Genomic DNA, 19,413 nt, shown 5'->3' on the forward strand with positions numbered 1-19,413 from the left:
TAGCCCATATCAAAGCTACAATTTTTGCTTCATGAGACATGCTTGATAAAGCAAACACAGAGTTGTTAGTATTGATAAGCTACCATCAAACAAAGTTGCTTTCAAGTCATTTGTTGTTACAGAACAGTATAAAGGGTGCTTAATTCACATTTTTGCAAATAAGAGTATTTGTTATATATTCATTTCCAAAGTCACCCTATAAGTTCAGGTGTTATGGTTTTGCAGTCATGTAAGTTAAAGAAACACTTCCCTGACTTGGCACTGTCACTCCGAACTCTTTCAGATTGCTTTACTGCTAGATTACATAATGTTCAATCGTACTTCTCATGTTCTTCTTCTTCTCATGTGGATAAGTAAAGATTTTATTTTATTGCAACCAAGTCTATACATGATGGTGCTGCAGTGGAAAGTCATCTGAGACTACTCACACAGCCACTATGCCAGAAACATGTCAGCACTTTGGAGACGATGTTGCATCCAGATCACTTTCACACAGCTGCATTCAAGGCATTCACTAATATGCACATTTACTGGCCCAGAGAGTTATTTTGGTATGCTTACATGATTGATTTGGGCCAATTAAAAACAGACTGAAACCCCGCCTGAACTCCTACAAATTTTAGGTCAGATGGTAAAATTGTATACTACATCAAGAGAATCACACTATTCATCATACTTTCCAAAATGCAAATGTAAATGTCCTGCAAAATGGAGTTTGATTAGATAATTAAATCAGTCAATGACATCAGTAACAACTGATCTGCTCAGTTAAATACAACAATAACAGCTATAAAATGTGTTTTTATCAAATCTTGGAAGAATGACACTGAAGAAGAGGTGCAATTAGTCCAAATTCTCTTTCCTATAAATTATCTAACTGGTATAACATATTTAATGTATTATTGAATTCTGGAACACACAGAAATTAATGCAGTTTTATTGTAAAATTTCACATGCTAATTCCATTTTCTAGCTGTAAGAACATGTTTTGAAAATAGTGTTTTGTCCAAAATCCACAGTGTGGTAAATCTGGTGAATCCATTGTTGATGATACTAGCAGTCTCATAGATGACTTGATAATTGATTGGTAGATCGCTGCTGAGTTCAGTGTGGAAAATGAAAGACCAAATGGAAAAGCAATATGATCCTCCAAAAGATTTTTTCTCAATTCTCAGACAATTTTGTACATGTATAAACCATTTCCTGCTGCGCATCTGACTACATAATGTATTAATTTTCTATGTAGCAAGATGTTACTGTAGCAGTATGTTATTCTTTGTTGGTAAACCAAATGTAACTCAAGAATTTTAGTGAAGGTGGAAATTTTATATAAAAATCAAACAAACAGAAAGATAAATGGTTTATTTTTATGGCCATGGAGAGCTGATTTCCAGCACATCTCCAGCATTACAAACAGACAACTTAATAACAATATTTTCATACTGCCATACTGTATCTGTGCAGCTAAGGATGTCACTGTCACTGAATTAGGATCAGTCAATCCCCCTGGAACGAAGACAGTGTATCAAAACTCCATTTGAGATATGGTGCCTCTTTATTCATTAGTCTTTAGTGATGTAAGTAAGCAAGCAAAAAACAAGGTATAGGATTTAAGTGCTATCATCTATTTTCTATCATACATACAGTACATCTCATACATCATATGTCACATATCTCACATGTCATACGTATTTCTTTATAGTAAATAAGGCAACATATTTTTGTACTTGTTTCATTGGCAGGCAAGTAATTATTTCGATTTTCCACAGGCCACTGACGATGATGAACAGACACAATGCTTCACTTAAGATGTCATTTGAAATATTACTAAATAAAGCAGCATGTCAATGGCACCACAATGATAATGAGTAGGATGACTTCATCTTTTTAATGTACAGTAAAATTACAAATGAACAAAAAATTGCTTTTTCCATTTCTCCATGTTTGTGTTTTACCCATTTTAGTCCATCCAAGAAGCTATAAACTGCACTGAAGAGTTTTGCACATGAGCCAAAAAACAGAGGATCTGGGCCTGACCCAAAGCCACAAGCCTTACAAGTACATTAGAAATGACTCCAAAAAAACTCTCTTGATCTCTTGAGGTGCCCTTTTCAAATTGGTATTTTTATATCAAAGAATGCACTTTATTGGAAGATGTTTGAACAATAAACACGACAAAACTGGCAGTTGGATACATTGTTCCAAATGTTACAAGCAGAGAAACAATTTACATGAAACTTTTAAACAATGTACAGCCAGAGAAATTAAAACTATGTAACAGAATATGTCTGAAAACATGTCATCATTTCTGTTATAAATTTTATTATGCTGAGATTTATAAATCTTCCTGAACAGCTAGTAAAATATCTTTGCTTTAACCTTCACCTCTAGTAGAGGCATAGAGAAGTTTTGCTGCATATCTTTAAAGTCATGCCAACATGATAATTTGAACACTGTTTACATATGCTGAATTCAAAGACTCTTTTCAAACATTGCACACTAGTAGAAATAAATCCAAAGCACCATTAAATTGTTTATGAAATTAATTTTCTTTTTGTCAGTTATACCTATTGCAGGATATTTGAAATCACTGACATTTTAAGTGTATCCCCTATATTAAAATTCGAGTTACAACGGCTGGGTTTGGTGTTTCTCTCTGCCTTTAAAACGTTGATATTCTCATCCGTCCATGCTCAGTCCCATCCCCTTCTCCTATTGCCAGCTGGTAAAAAAAGGAAAAGAATACAACCATAGATACATGTCAGTCAGCCAACTCACGTGGAATAAATTATTATCTGAATATATTGCAAACACTGCATTGAAGTTTGGCATCTAGGCTCTGATGTCTTCACTCCCCCCCAATATATATATGCTAAACTCAGCACAGTAGGAAGTGGGGAAAATGATAATAACTTTCCCACAAGGGAGCATATAGACTCCGAGTCTGTTGGATGCTGGGGTGGAGGTGAGTCTAATGAAATGCTATACAGTATGAACAGCAGCTGCAGCGGCACCAAAGATCAGCATAGCTTTCCTGTGAATGTTGTGGGGGTAAGCATGGCAGAAGAAGAGCGAGCTGCACTTGGGCGGCTTAAAGGAATAGTTTGAAATATGCTTATTTGCTTCCTTACAAGAGTTAGATGACAATATTGATACAATTGCCATGTCTGGCTTCTTAAGTAACACGTCATACCTTGTTTGTTCAATTCCTTCAAAACTGAAATGAAAGACAACCTATTGTGGTTTTATAGTGGGTTATGTAAAGGATTATTTCTTGGCCAATCACAGACACTTCCTAAAACATTCCTAAATCTAAGTCTTCTGTTTTTATTTCAGACTTGCTTTGGAAATTTAAACATCTGTTTCCCATGCCAATAAAGCCTCATTGAATTGAATATAGTTAATAAGTGAGCTTTAGAGGTTGGTAGACAGATATAGCAACCTTTGAACTGAGCCAGACTAGCGGTTTGTACCTCTTTCATGTCTTCTAAGCTATTGGCTTCTGGTTGTTGCTTCATATTTATCATACAAACATAAGAGTGGGATCAATCATCTCATCTAACTCCTGCAAGAAAGAGAGTAGTAGACTAAGCATATTTCCCAAAATGTTGAATTATTCGTACACCCACCATGATTGAATATGCCATGTAAAAGTAACACTGGCTCACAGGCTGCATTTGTTACAAATGCAGGATTTGTTTTAGACTGGCTGATTTTACTTTACCTAAAACTCTTTGGAGAGTGGGATTCCCTTCATTGTCAGCAATTTCTGAAAGGTCAGCTCCTGAAGGAAAAAGAAAAACATCCTTAAAGTGAAACTGGAATATGTGCAGTCAGAAACTTTACCTTATATAATAATTAGGGATGTGACACTTAAACGACAAGACAAAACACAAGATTGGGTTTACAAGATCGAAACGAGACGAGGCAAGATTTTAACACTATTTTTAGGAAATCTACAATGCTGAATTATTTGAAAATTAAACACTTAATTTCCTGCACTCTGGTGAATTTTCTGCACCAATTTAAGGAGGATATATTTTATTTATGTAAAGGCAAACAATTCAAAATACACTGGCATATAAAACGGTAAGGCCCTCAGGCATTCTGTGCTGCTTTCAGATATGTTTCTCTTGTAGTTCAACTTTTCTCACGTAATATCATGCCTGCAGAGTCAGCACACATACAGGCATGAATTAGTCTTCCCTCCTCTTTTGTGTCTTTGTTTGGGGTAGTAACCTCTTTAAATGTGCACCTTGTCACCTCAATGATAAATTAATTCATTTTAATTCAGTTATAAACTCCTGGACTTTAATAGCTCCTGTGTTTCTGCTCATGTTCAAAACTTTCACATGCACATTCAGAATCTCAGCCTCATATCTGTGTTCTCTCTCATGTCGAGAAAAAAGTCATAATATAAGAAGACTAGCATCATCATTTGATGAGAAATCTCTTCAGACTTGACTTGGACTCGAGGTGCGGGACTCGTGAACAATGTTTATTTTTAGGAAACGTCCGATGAGCTTGCTGTTATTCCCCTCCCTCTCTTACCTATAACCTACCTACGTAACACATACTACGTATCTGCTGCGCATGGCCACACGTGAGAGAGGACAACAAACACTGAAAGGTGCTCCACCATTCATCATAAACTTTGGCTTTAAAACTTCATACAACAAGACCCAAACAAAAAAGCGCTAAATGCAAAAAAGGTTAGTAACCTAAGGTTAGTGAATATGTTTAGCTCAGCATTGGCCATCTAACATTAGCTTGCTTCTTACTTTAGCTATGACCTACGGGAGGTTATGTCTATCGTTCGCCATGAAAACTTGAATGAGCATTTATTTACATGCCAAACTTGTGGTGGTCGATTAACGTAATCATTTACGTCCCGCTGGCTGCCATCACGTTAATTATTAATGCTGGCTGCAAACAGGTTACAGGTTTATTGTTCGTTACAGTTTTATTTAGGTAATGTTACACTGGTTTGAGAGTCTGGGGAATGTGTTACCTTACAGGAGTTTAAGCTGAATTTGATTGTATTGCACATTACATGGTTGTGCTCTGTCAAAAACAGGTTACAGGTTTATTGTTGATCATGCATCCATCCATCGTTAACAGCTTATCCTGCGTACAGGGTCGCAGGGGGCTGGAGCCAATCCCAGCGAGCGAAAGGCGGGGTACACCCTGGACAGCTCGCCAGTCCATTGCAGGGCCACACATAGACAAACAACCACTCACATTCACACGTAAGGACAATTTTGGAGATTTCACTTAGCCACCAATTCACTTAGCCTGCATGTCTTTGGACGGGGGGAGGAACCCAGAGACAACCCACGCAGACACGGGGAGAACATGCAAACTCCACACAACCGGGGTTTGAACCCACGCCCTTCTTGCTGTGAGGCGACACACTACCGCACCGCCCTGATCGTGCAACGTTACAGTTTTATTTAGTTATAATGTTACACTGGTTTGAGAGTCTGGGGAATGTGTTGACTTACAGTAGATAATTAGCTGTCATTAATTGCATTGTACATTACATGGTTATGCTCTGTAAATTAAAAACAGTTTACAGTTACAGAATCCCTTACAGCTATGCAGTGTTATAAGCAGCCTGGATTGAACGCAGCAGTTAATACAACATTAATTATAACCACGAGTGACTTGAGACTTGACTTGGACTCTTGCTCAAAGACTTGAGACTTGACTTGGATTCTAACTCAGTGACTTGAGACTTGACTTGGACTCTAGTTCAGTTACTTAAGACTTGACTTGCTAGCTCAAAGACTTGTGAGCATCTCTGGCAATACGTTATTGCTCCACTGGTGTTTTACCCTCCAGACCGTTTGACCGGCACAGTTTAGGACTGCATTTGTGATGAGGCAGAAATCTTAACACAAATCCACAACATGTTAACTTCAGAATCTCCGATAAAGTGAAGCTCACAGTCCCAAACAGAGCAAGCTTGCGCCTCAGTTTTTAGATGTTATATTGCCAAACTCTACCACTGCTGGGCTCACAGCACTACAGGGTTAACCTGAATATTACCGCAGCGCCCGCCAGTGTCACATCAGCTGGGCAGAGTTGATTCTCTCGGCGAATCTACGTTATCAGTTATACATTTAATGTGTGTAGTGACAGCATCCTTTTTAACCTTGTGAGATCTCATGGCAAGAGATCCCTAATATTCTGGTTATTTTAGCCTTAATATACCAATGATAGCATTCACATTGTACCTAAACAGCTTCATGTGATTTACAAATTTGTTTTAAGTCATTTTAATCAACCATTAGTATCCATTATAGTATGTTTGTATATTACTTTATTTTTTTATTTATAAGTGGGAAATTGCAAGCTAATGTTAGCTAACTCACGAAGCTCTATGGGAAATTGTAGCAAGCTAGTAGGCTAGCATTTAGGTATAGGTATATTTTGTATTTGCAAAAGAAAATGCATTAGTTTGTTAATGGGGTTATGTATTTACAAACCACGCTGTATTTGTTAATGAATTATAGGGTATTTGTAAAACATGTTTGTTAGGTTTAGGCAGGATTTTAGCTCCATAATAAATAGAATTATCCGTAAATTTCTGTGTTCAAATCTGAATTAGTTCTACTGACCTTCCAGGTTGATGTGGGTGGTGCCAGTGCGAACTGAGGACTGAGGGCCTGTAGAAGACAGCATTCATGAGTTCTTAAGACAATAAATGATATAAGGCTTATGACATATTAATTCAAGTAAACTTTTTTTTTTTACCTGAGACAACCCTGGTGACTTTGGTGATGGACGGTTGACCTTCAATGACCCTGGTAACTTTGGTGGTGGAGGGTTGACCTTGGACGACTCTGGTAACCTTAGTAATGGTGGGATCCCCTTGGACAAATCTGGTAACCTTAGTAATGGTGGGTTCCCCTTGGACAACCCTTATCACTTTGGTTACATCAGGAACTAAAAAAGCAAAGAAGTCCTGTTTCAGTACATTGCAATTACAGGCAGCACAGCATTGCCCTTTGATACAGATAATTTGTAAAGGAATCACAACAAATGGACCTATGGACAAAATTGTAGTCCAAGATTATTTTTGCAAAGTTGTTTGAATTTCACAAATTGTGTAAATTGACATATTTTTGTTCGTGAATTTTATTAAATAGGAAAATTCTACTTTGATCCATTTTTATTGCTGACTGGTACAAGAATTAGCCAGTAGCAGAAAATAACAGCCAACAGCCTGATTAGAAATGACATGACGATGATACTATATAATCATCATTACTGTACCTTCCTCGACGACACGAGTGATGATCCTCTCTGATAACAACAAGTGATAAGAAAGCCATTAATGACAATGAAGAATGCCTTTTAGAAGATTAAAAATACTGTATTGCAATTTTTTGTATAGCATTTTTTTATAAAAACACAAGTAGGCCTATCAGTTCAGCAACAGTTGTGATTGTGACATTGCAAAGGAGGTAATGAAATATACAGAAAAATATTGCTACTTACTCATAAATGTAAGCGGAATTTCCTGATATCTGATTCCTGAAATATACTGTAAAAAAGGTACACATCTGTTATAGCAGATACACATTAGCAAAATGGTGTACAGTATGACCATACTTTAAAAGGTTTGTATATACTTCATAACAAATGCTATAATTAATGATTCTGTGGAAAATGTTCACATTTAAAGGAAAATAAAACAATTGCCATGCTAAGTCAGAACCACTACACACACTATGATAGCCTTGTTTAAAACCACTAGCCTAATGCCCTGCACAGATGGTTAAGTACAAGACAAGCAGGTTCTTGTCTTGTACTTATGTTGAGTAACATAACCTTGCAGCTTTCATAACAAGAGGTACATTTTTGATACAACACCTTGATTTGCATGTAACTGATGAGCCTCTTCAATAGCATTAAGAAATCCTGGCTTCCAACAGGGACATCTGGAAGAAAGCGCAGGGCGTTAACTGCGGTCGGGCCTTTACAACAGTATATCTCTTGACAGATTTACAAAAGTAAGGGGATATTAACAAAGTTGATGGGTTGAAAATTGTACCTCCAGGATACAAGACATGGTTGACGAAGTGAATGACTCCATTTGTGGCCATGATGTCCGATTTAGGGACGTTTACAGAATTCACTTGCATAGTCTTGTTTGCCTGGGGGACACATTTAAAACAATTACAGACTAGAAAACCACAAAATTAGGGGCTTGAATAAACATGTCTTTTACAGTATGAAGAATGAACTCTACAGTAAATGCTGTTATTGGCTTGCTGAGATCACTGAGTTACAAAATAGTTTTTTGTACTTTACATCATTACTACTTGAATTACTCTAGAAATAAAGTTTATTGACTTAAGATACGAGCTGTTCACCAAATACTTACAAATGTCACTTTGAGGTTGCTGCCCTGGAGAGTCTTGAGTAGGTTTGTTACCCAAATCTCCAAACCACCACCAATGAAGACACCATTGTTGATGTGATACAGAAGGATGGTTCTGAGAGCATTTATGTCACCTGAAATAAGGAACGGCAAAAATAAACTACTATTAATTTATTTTGTGGGATTTTTAACAAGCAACATATATTCTTGAAACACATTAAATTATAAAAGGAGTCTGTGAGACCTACTCTTCAACAAGGCCAAATCACTGTCGCTCAAACCAGTGAAAGCTTTATCGCTTGGGGCAAACAGAGTAAATTCTCCCTCCTGTTTCAGCAGGTCAGTCAAGCCAGCCGCTTTCATCAGAGACAAAAAGATCCTGCAGCACAGAGAAGAAAACAGTGGCTGTTACAGAAACCGCTGAGGGCTGACATATTGCAACAACAGCACTTCCAATATGTGCCATGTGGATTTAATGGAAAGATACAGAAATATGTGGTTTGAGTATTATGCTGCATTTTAATACCACAGTCAATTTTCACTAACATTGCTCTGTACTCACTTGAATCCTCCATTTTCTGTCAGAATCTCAAACATAGTTTTTTCCGCTGGCTTCAACAGAGTCTTCATGAGATGAAGGGCCCCATTACTTCCTTCTTTACTGCCTCTTACCAGACAGGCATTCTCAATGCACACAGCCTGCAGAAATAATCCACAAGTTAAAGGCAAGGGGATTCATGTTACATCTGAAGAATATGAGGACTGATGGTGAAATTATATGGGTAATCCACATAGTGTGTGTTTTTTGACAACCAGACACAATTTTGGGGCACAGCTTCAGAGAATAGGACGCACTGTGCGATAGATGAAGACCCTCAGAAATTTTCCTCCAATGGTCTCAAGCCTCTGCCCATTGTATAACTGTCCCAGGACAATCTTATTCTTCAAGATGTGGTTCTCCAGGATAATCTTGAGCAATCTCTGATCCATGGACATCACTTCATCTGTAGGGAAAAGAAATGGTTTTATATTTCCCATTAAAACTGCATACCAATAATATACCAGCAGCATTGTACATTTACATCTAATGTATTGTCTTTAGCAACAGAAATAGCATTTATATTCTTATTCTTATTATTTTAGCTACAGTGTCCCAAGAGCAGTAGCCACAACACTAACTTTGAGCAAGACATATCTGCTCTCACTTGATCTACTGCACAGTTCTGTAAGTGGACCATGTACAGTAACCTACACATATGTCTCATGATTTGTAGGTTACTGAACATACTTTATAGTATGTAATGTAAGTGTCCTGTAACATCCAACTGTTGTTTTTGTGCATTCCTTGCACCCATTTAAAACTGTATGCATATAAAGATAAAAGTATTCAACCTCGATTAATTACACATTCTTGTTACAGAAACAAAACTACTCCCACCAAGTAAAGTCCAGGAATGTTCTCTGGGGGAGTGGGTTTTTGGTCTTACATGGAATGAAGCTTCTGCATGGTCTCAATAAATACATAATTTTCCTAAAGTTCCTTATATGTACCTACCTATTCACTTATAGGTCAGCACATGAAGGGAACTGAACAATATTCCCTTTTATTCCAGATTTTGACTGAGTGTGGAATGGCCAGGGTTCATATTTAGCCAACTTCGAGTTGAAAACAGAGGGACAGGCATGATGTAATGATCAGTATGTGACTCACCAGTGAAGGCAACATTGAGGGGAGCCAGCAAAGTGTACTCAGCATCTGCTCTCATGGCAGAAGAAAGGCCCAACTCAGACACCAAGTCACCAAAGGTTGACTGGGAATTTCCCAACAGTTCCATCACCTGTTTAGCTTAAAGGGCACAGGAAATCCCAACACCAGTGAGATACAGATTTTAGAAAAATAGCCTGGCACAATATATATATTTCTGACACTTAATTATGAGGAAAAGAGGAAATGGGAGTCTAACCTGAGTCTGGCATGAGCACTTGGTCAATAAGGTGGATGACACCATTGGTGGTGACAATGTCCTTCTTGCGCACCATCTTGATGCCGTTGACTGTTAAACTTTCGCCATCACAACCAATCTCAATGCTGTTACCCTCCAAGGTCTCATAAGAGTTGCCAACTGTAATGGCCTCAGAGCACTGGACTGAGTCCAGGAGGTGGGAATTAAAAAGAGCTGAAAAAGCGAGACAATGTTTTAATTTAATGTTTGGTTTAGGTGTATAGTATATGTTTGTTTCAATGAAAACCAGGTCAGTTGGCTGCATGGTTTTATGTTTTATGTTCTTTCTCATGTTACACTGCAGCTGAGGATATAAAACCCTGGGAACCTGAAGACCCTTTTGATCCCTTGGGTCCTTGACTGAGAAGACTTGGGATTTCTTCACAGTTATGTTTAACGTTGTGTTAAATGGTCTGATCTAACATCATAGGGTAAGCTGTGGACTAATAAAAAGTTTTGTGTTGTTGCCAATTTGACCAGCTTGCTCAGTGAAGCAGATGTTTCCTGCCTCTCACACAAAACAAGCTAATATTAATGTTAAAATTCTGTACTTTTTTGTTGCTTTCTCTGTGATTTTTCAAGAGCTCCCAGTCATTGCATATTTGAAGACTTCTCTGATTGACAATTATAGTGCTACAGTTTTTGCAAATGTTTAGGAAAAATAGTCATAGCCACAGTATATTAATCCTAACCTACTCACAACATTTATAAGGGTCATATAATGTGTTGAATTGTTTGACTTTCTACCCAAAATATCACACATGACTTCAAACTAGAGACTAATTTTTATTACTCTCAGACACAACTTTGGTATGTGTAGCTTGCCAAATGTGTGTAAGTTCCAGATCCATTATGGCTTCATCTGTTTTGAATTGGAAGAAGTTGAACATGTGAAAAAAACACTTTATGGGTGACTTAGTCTTAGTCAAACATGCCGCCAGGGAACCACTGCATTTCTTTTCCTGTACCATCATCATTAAATATAAATATGTTCCTAGTTTTCTACAGTTAAAATAAAGCCCCAGTCTCTGCTGCAATATTTTAAATTGCCTTGAGTGATCATTTGGGCATTACAGACCTCCAAGTATAAAAAGTCATTAACCTTTGAGGACCTCCTTGTTGCTATGAAGTCTCTCCAGAACGCCGCTGTCAAGACTCTCAAAGGCTTCATTGGTAGGGGCAAAGAGAGTGTAATGTCCTGGCTCACCCAGCTTCTCCAACAGTCCAGCGCTTTGAGCCACATCCTAGATGATGATTTCCCCAGGATTATGTTTAGTGAACTTCAATAAACAATAGAGTGCAGAAACAATTGCATATAGGCATAACAAGCGCAATCATCTGAAATTTTTTTTTAAAGTAATAAAATCACAAATACAAGCTCTGCATGTGTTTTAATTGCATTGAAATACCTGCATAAGTTGAAGCCTGGAGTCTTTGTCTAGTTTTGCTGTTTTGTGATTGATTGTACCTGCAATATTTTTTTTAATTTTAACTTGTAATGTGTTCAGGGCCTATAGACAGACATTTTAACTTTAGCTAACTCATTTACTGTTGTGTTCACTATTCCTGTTAAATGAAAAAGTAAAGGAAACAAATGATTTGTCTTCTTTGCCCTGTTAGTTGTCTTGCATTGCTGTGAAAACTCCCTTATCAAACACTGATGCAACCCAACATGACCCACCTTTGCAGCAGTGTTTGCAATTACTTCAGAATCCTTGTCCTTGAGGAGTTTACATTATTTCACCTAAACCTGTTTGTACTCACGCTCAGAGTTGTCAGGTCATCGTCAACCTCAATGACATTTTGGATTGTGTTTCCAACAGCGCTGATAACACGGTCAATGACATGCACAACTCCATTGGTAGCAATCTGGTTGCCATAGATAATCCTGGCACAGTTCACAGTCACCACCTGCACATAATATAAATAGACTTCAATGTTATACCACTGAAAAGTGTTTTTAGTACAACTACAAGCAGACTGCTATGACAACACTGAATTATAACACTCACCCCATTGGGGTAATGGTTAATTTGGAGACCAAGGTCATTGTACATGGAGGTGACTGTCAATCCATTCTTTAAATCTTTGGTCAAGAAGCGTTTGTTGGCCATGTGAAAATGCAGAGCGTTGTACAGCTCAATGTTGACATTGCTGACCAGTGCACTCCTCGTGGCCTGTTAGGTGGGAAAAATAAGATGTTAAAACCGACAGAGAGGTTCCACAGCTTTTTGTTTTGTTCTTGACTCACCTCATCCAAATCCTCCCAGGCATCGTTGCTGGGGGCAAAGAAGGTGAAGGATCCAGATCCCTCTATCTCAGTCCTTAGCTTAGAAATGTCAGCGTATCTTTGGGTTGAGGTGGCCTTCACCAGACCCAACGTGTTATAGACATTGTCAATTTGGGCCACTAAGAAATACATTAACAATAAGTATTATTACATGTCAGCATGTCTTTCTGAAAATAGAAAAAGAAATAGAAAGACTACATGTGTTGACAATATGTTGCTGTTCTAGTTTATTTAGTCTTATTTCAAAAACAGCCGACAGCTGCTCTACAGTTGGAAGAAATGGCCTCATCTAACCTTTATACACTGTAATATTTAATGCACTGTACCTGCAGGGCAACCACGCATGCCCTCCAGCTTCGTGTACCCCGGGCAGCACTCATAAAGCACAGTCCTGCAGGCAAAACACACAGATCATAAATGTGGGTCTCACCTTAAATAAGTAGATACTTTGAAATACTGCTTAAAAGTATACATTAATATGGCTGTGATATGCAAATTTTTATTTTTTCTGGCTGCCATGTATTGAGCTGACTCATCATTTGAAGTTGGGCTTGTGTATCCAGTGGATCCATCTGTAACTCATTATCTCTTTCATTATCCAAACAAACCATGTGATCCAACAGCTTAGGCCAAAACCTAATGGAAATAGTGCCTTGAGGATTATGCTACCATTACAGTAGTAGATTTATATTACCAAGACCTCCTCTTTGAAGCTAAACAATTAGTTTGGACACTACTTGGCATTTGGTTAACCTCAGAAACATTACGATTTTGGCCTTGAAAAACTGGAGAGTAATTAGAGTTGAATTTTAGGAACATGTTGACACAAGGAACATTTAAATGTCTTTATGGAAACTGTTGAGCTAATCTGAAGAACAATGTTGTTCAATTGTCACCAGAATTTACATCTTATTTTTATTTTTTTACATACTTTAGAAAACTAATATTGTGATTTCGGTTTGGATAAATTAGTTACAAATGAATGAACATTTTTATTTGCTGTTGGATAAACATGTTAGAAGCAGTCTCTTCTTTCCACTTACTGTGAACAGCACCGCATGGACACTGTAGCCTAAGGAGGATAGTAAAAATTCTAAGCACATCTGCTACATATAAACATGATTATGCCCCTTGCATCAGCAGGTTTGCACATGTTGGAACTACATTGTTTCCAGCTCTTGGAAGACAAGACATTTGGAGATGTATATTCAACTCAAATAACTAACAGGTATGCAACCAGACCCACAAAAAGTACACCACAGATGTAGTTACTAGGCGTAAACAATACCACATGTGTCCAGAGTTGGCTGGAGAGTTCATTAGTGCAGATTGTGTTTTCTTGTTAAAAAACAGGGAAGCTGCTTATTCTGACATTTTACAACTCAACACTATTAAAGTAATAATGACAAATAGTAAAAACATTATCAAGTCCTCATCTTTTACAAATTGATCACTTTCAAATGTCACTATGTAACAACTAGCATTCTATTTGGTTGTGTATGGGAGTAAACGGTGTATGGGACCACTGGTTCTACACAACACAAAAGAAGGAGGAAGATGGCTGCAAATCTGAGGAGTTTGCCAAAGTTAAGCAGTTTATCTTCATTAGCAGATTCCTTGTGACATGTGCCCACCAGGAAAGCTATCTTATGTGTGGCATTTGTTGTTCAAAATGGACAATAGTGACTTTGTCTGTATAGTTAGGGACAAACAAATACATACTTGGATTGAATTATCTGGTAACTATACACTATACAAATATACTGCACACAAGAATAATCTTATGTGGATAGAACAGACAATTCACAACTAAACATTGAGACTTTGGATCAAAGACTTCAAAGTATGATTTGCTTCCTTTACTGCAGTGAGAAGCTCATGGCTGCTAATGTTTTAGACAGGGTACAGACTGAGGCTTCTGGGTCATGGCTAACTGGATCTCTTTAACAGCTGTATTTGAATAAAAAATGAATAGAGTTGGAGGGACTGGGAAGAGATCACACAAGCCCCATTGGGGCAGAGTCAGCAAAGCCATCACTACATTGCACTCCCACACAGAGGGCCTGTGTCTGGCCATGGAGATGGAAACTTTTCACTTGTCAGCATTTCTATAAAATAATCTTTCCGCTAAGGTTCATGATAAACATTCAACCCATCACTAATGGGCAGTTTGGAAGTTTTGTTGTACAAAGCTTTCTTGGAGATTCTTGGAATTTGTTGAACCTCAGTGGGTGGAGACAAGTACTTTCACTGGGCTATTAAAATTCGACTGGGCACCAATTGCCAGAAACTGTTAACTACTGTTCAGTTTAAGACATATTAGATCATCTTGGTCAGTAAGTTAGACTGAATTACAGTAGGAGATATGTCTTATTATATTGTATCTTATACACAAGTTTATGTGGAAAGCTAAATTGCCCTTTAACATGTTTGTCCACTACTGAATACTGTTTAATGAACATTTCATTAAAAAAAAAAAAACTTAAAAGTTAAATTTAGGTGGGGTGGGGTATGCGATTCTAATTCAATACACTTCTTTTTGTCAAATTCAGCAGATAACTCCTCATGGTCCACTGGATGGTCCAGTCAGGGTGTGCACTGACATTTTATTTTGGTGTTTGTACAGCCGTGGTTCTGTAAATGGGAAACAAACAAAGAGTCTGGACTAAGCACCACCATTCCAGCCATTATTTGTGTGTCTGGAAACAATAAATCTCTTGCCCAGTGACATTTAGTTTACAGTTTATTTTGCCAACATATGCTGTTGTTGTGATGTTAGCTATGGTAGCAGGAGAGTTGTGAATATAGCTGTCTGGAGCTGGTGTGCTGGCTCTGGGAAAGCGTCTCCTTATTTCTGCATGTTAGCTTTGCAGCAGCAAATGTTGCAACAGTTTGCTAACCCACAGCTTAGCCAAAGTTAGTTAATTTTCTTGCTGTGTCGTTGTTTGCTTTATCTCATGGTATTTGTCATAGTATTGGGTTTCTCCAGAATCATCTTTAATTAACCAACTAATCTATGTAAACTTAGTTTGCAGCCACATAAGAGATATTTGTGAAACTCAAATTGGAATCTTCAGTATAGTAATAAGATTTGCTTTCAGGAGACCTTGCATGAGCATAAGATTTAAATCAGTAAATCTGTTTACTGATTACTGATCATAATGACGTTGGCCCAGTAGCAAGCATAGGGAACATGTATGCATGTGTGTGGGTGTATGCGTGTGGGGGGGCTATTAAATAGGCATGGCTTTGATCCATGTTGAAACAAAAAAGTGCTGAGAGAGCTAGAACAATAAGGGAAAAAGAGGCTGACTAGAATGATTGAGCTTTTCCATTCATGAATACAGTCAACATTTTGCAGCCACATCACATCCTGGAATCAGTGGTTCACCACTGTGGCATCCAGCGAAGACCAGGCTTCCAACGTTACCTAAACCCTAAATTTCCAGTTTATAGGATTGAATAGGACACTCTTCAGTACAAAGAGTTTAGGGCTGCTTCAATAAATGTGTTTTTCATTTTAAGCGGTAGTTTAATTCAAAGTAAGATAACAGATGTCTCTCTCCGTGGAAACATTCAAGTGTCCACCAAAACCCTTCAAGAAAAAACAGCTAAGGAGAAGCAAACACTGAAGAGAAATGCTATATTTTCAAAAATGCACAGAACTTGTCCTGTTGGAAACATGAAATTACACTCACGCTTTCTTTCCACAGATGGCCCCTTGGTGCCAATTACGACAAGTACTAAAGTACTTCTTCTTGGTCCCCATGACCTGCTGGAGCGCGCAGACATTGGGTCTGATGAGAATTCAGGGTGAAAAGGGGATGAAGCATTAATTTCCAGGTACAAGACATGAGCAAGATTCTACGGAAACTCTGATATAATTCATATTGAAATTATTATGTGACAAACTGCCCCTGCTGGGTAAGACAAGACTGTCAGAGTGTCTATAAATATTTGCCAACTACCCCTGCTGCTTTGGAAACCAGACAGTCAATTATAAATAATGACATTCATGCCTGCTGGATATGAAATTGGTTTGTCGGATTTGAGTTATGTTTCTAAAACTATCTCTGCTGGCTTAACCTTTTAAGTTAAATGCAATATTATTCAATAACATTTCATGACATATGCCATAAATGAACAATGTAGCAGATTTCATCTAAATAGACAGAAATGTGCATAAATGCTACAACTGATGCTTGTTATTTTCAAGGTTCAACAGTATTACATGTAAAATGAAAGAACATTACATCAAAAGGGTGTCAAAAAAACTCCAATATAATCAGGATGAAAAATATTGATAAGCTTACCCTTCTTGTCTTGCCCTGATGCGACTGTGAGCGACTATTTTGTCATAAGCTGAAGAATCAGCCCTGTCAATTGTAGAGAGCACAAAGAGTGCAAAGACAGCTATAAAAAGGAGCTTCATCCTTGGTTCACTAGCTAGCCAGACCCAGAGTAATGGGAGAAGACTCAGAGTGGGAGTTTATATACCACAAGTCTCACCCCCCTACTCAAGGAGGATGGCAACATTTCATGCGTACATGGACCACCCTATAAAAAGACAGACTTCTATACACAAATATACTGAGCATTTTTTGTGTGATAAATTATGCAAAATTATATTTAGTTAATGCTTTTATGTATTGAATCATTTATGAAGTAGGACCACAACCATATTTAGAAAACGTCTTATAATCTTTGCCATTCCTCTTTTATGCAGGTTTAAAAGGGCATATATTTGATGCATTTCTCACAAAATGATTTCTTATGTAAATTTCTAGACTTCTTTATTTCACTTGTTTTAAGAATTCAAAAAGTCACATTACAGCTCAAGCACAAAGACAGTGTTACTTGATTAAGACTAATTAAATAAAACAGTTGATTGAATTATCACACTTTTTGCTTAACATTAGGTTTTGAAGAAATTGTTTAAGTAAATATATTTCTCAGTACATAATACTGTGCACAATAGCTGAGTATATTTTTTAGAGCCCTGAAGCTGAGTGCCACAATAAGAGATATCATGAGCAGATGGGATAGAGAATCCAGCTGTATCTTTTCTGTAAAAGTGTAATTTATTTGGACTGCAAACAAGGAATATTGCATAATATCTTCTTTGAACAAATGCCAGAGCACTGGTTGTATAAATGTCTCTGAATGTAGTTTGCCACCTAGTGGTGTGAGGGAGTGTATGCAGTTAGTCTCATTGCATTACTGTTTTACATGGTTAATATTTTCACATTATCATTTTTACATTGGAGAGTATGGATACTGGGTGAATCATTATTTGAACTATTAAAGACTTCCCATAAAGCCGAGACCCAGACAACCCAAACTTCACTTTTTTGTTTTGAAAGTTCAGGTTTTTTCAGTTCTAATTTCTGGATATCAATCAAACTTCTTTTATCATATTGTCTAATGTATCCTCACTGGAGCCACACTTTCCATTTAAAGGCACAAACCCAATCTATATCTGAAACACTTAAACTGATTGGCAAGTCTTGTATTACATGAATTAACAGGGCACAGACATTTGTACTTTAATATTAAACAATAGCATCTTAGCGATAACAACAGACACAACAAAATAAGCGTTTGTGAAATGGGTCAGACGTGAAATCCCAGAAGTATCCCAGTAGTTGCTGCAACTCATAAACAGCATGAGCACACATGTGTCAAACACATAAAAGCAGCTACTTTATAATACTGTGTTAAATCTTTTGTGGTTCCTTTAAAAATAAAAAACTTTTTTTTATTACTACAAATAATTACTACTTCTTACTAATAAGCAAAATGACCATGACAATGGTTGCTAACATTTGAAGGCTGCATCAGTTTGTTTATGCCATTCAAACATCATTCGTTCTAACGGGGTAGTTGTCATTAGGCTTTACCATTGGGTCTTATTATTCACAGCATACCCAAGTGGCTTACACCATTTGTTCTGCCACATGTTGCTCAACCTCCTGGCTAGCCAGATGTTACAACTTTGAGCAGGAAAGTAATGTCCCCCAGGCCAGCTAAGTTAATGGATTGTAAAAAATGGGAAAAGACCCAGCCCAGGATCAAATACTGCTGCACAGATTTGAGACAAATGGCCTTGCTTGTGCTTGTGTATTTTATGTATGTTTAACAGTGATCCTGAGAGTAGAAAAGTTTTAAATATCAGAAAATAAACTATTCAGCAAGCTGTATGTCCTAAAGATGACACTTTCAAGGCAGCAAGGCTCTTATGAACCAGATTATTCAAGGCCTTTAGAAATTCACTTATGCATAAAATCCCTACCCATTTTTTTAACCTCTCCTAAAGTTTCAAAGACTGTAACACATTAACTTTACAATCCAAACATTCCAATGAGCAGGCAATTTTCAAACTAAAGACTCTGTAATTGCTTGCATGGAGAAATAATGGCATTGATTCAACTCACTGCAGTGATAATTAAATGCAGTGTGGCTTTTACACTTTGACTCAGAGCACTCTGAATCACTCACTTTCACAGACACACAAACACAAACACTGATGTGTCACAAAGAATGGATAAAGTAGGTTTTGATCTCAATTACAGTTTACTCTCTTTGTATGTTGCTAGTGGGCTACTAGCAAAATTAAAGGAAGAAAATGCTACAGCAATCTAAATTGAGTGAGCTTTTTAGATATAGTACAAATACCAAAATATTCTGTTGATTGGCCTTCTAAAGATAGTGTGACTTGCTCTCGGCTG

The 19,413-nt window shown here is 37.5% G+C and overlaps 1 protein-coding gene across 1 annotated transcript; it reads right to left on the reverse strand.

The window, feature by feature from the left end:
* Positions 1 to 1,347: 1,347 nt before the first annotated feature.
* On the reverse strand, positions 1,348 to 17,130 carry postnb (periostin, osteoblast specific factor b). The gene is made up of 21 exons (XM_046074852.1): positions 16,999 to 17,130; positions 16,384 to 16,482; positions 13,012 to 13,076; positions 12,647 to 12,804; positions 12,408 to 12,572; positions 12,160 to 12,306; positions 11,498 to 11,639; positions 10,357 to 10,569; positions 10,104 to 10,238; positions 9,248 to 9,396; positions 8,955 to 9,091; positions 8,641 to 8,771; positions 8,396 to 8,526; positions 8,063 to 8,165; positions 7,882 to 7,949; positions 7,507 to 7,552; positions 7,282 to 7,311; positions 6,760 to 6,951; positions 6,624 to 6,671; positions 3,725 to 3,784; positions 1,348 to 2,722 (listed from the first exon to the last, which is right to left on the reverse strand). Exons 1-21 carry the CDS (start codon positions 17,115 to 17,117, stop codon positions 2,694 to 2,696), a joined length of 2,367 nt encoding a protein of 788 aa, XP_045930808.1. The 5' UTR covers positions 17,118 to 17,130; the 3' UTR covers positions 1,348 to 2,693.
* Between the last annotated feature and the right edge of the window lie 2,283 nt (positions 17,131 to 19,413).

This window comes from Micropterus dolomieu, linkage group LG17 (assembly GCF_021292245.1).
Source record: "Micropterus dolomieu isolate WLL.071019.BEF.003 ecotype Adirondacks linkage group LG17, ASM2129224v1, whole genome shotgun sequence".
Lineage (NCBI taxonomy): Eukaryota > Metazoa > Chordata > Actinopteri > Centrarchiformes > Centrarchidae > Micropterus > Micropterus dolomieu.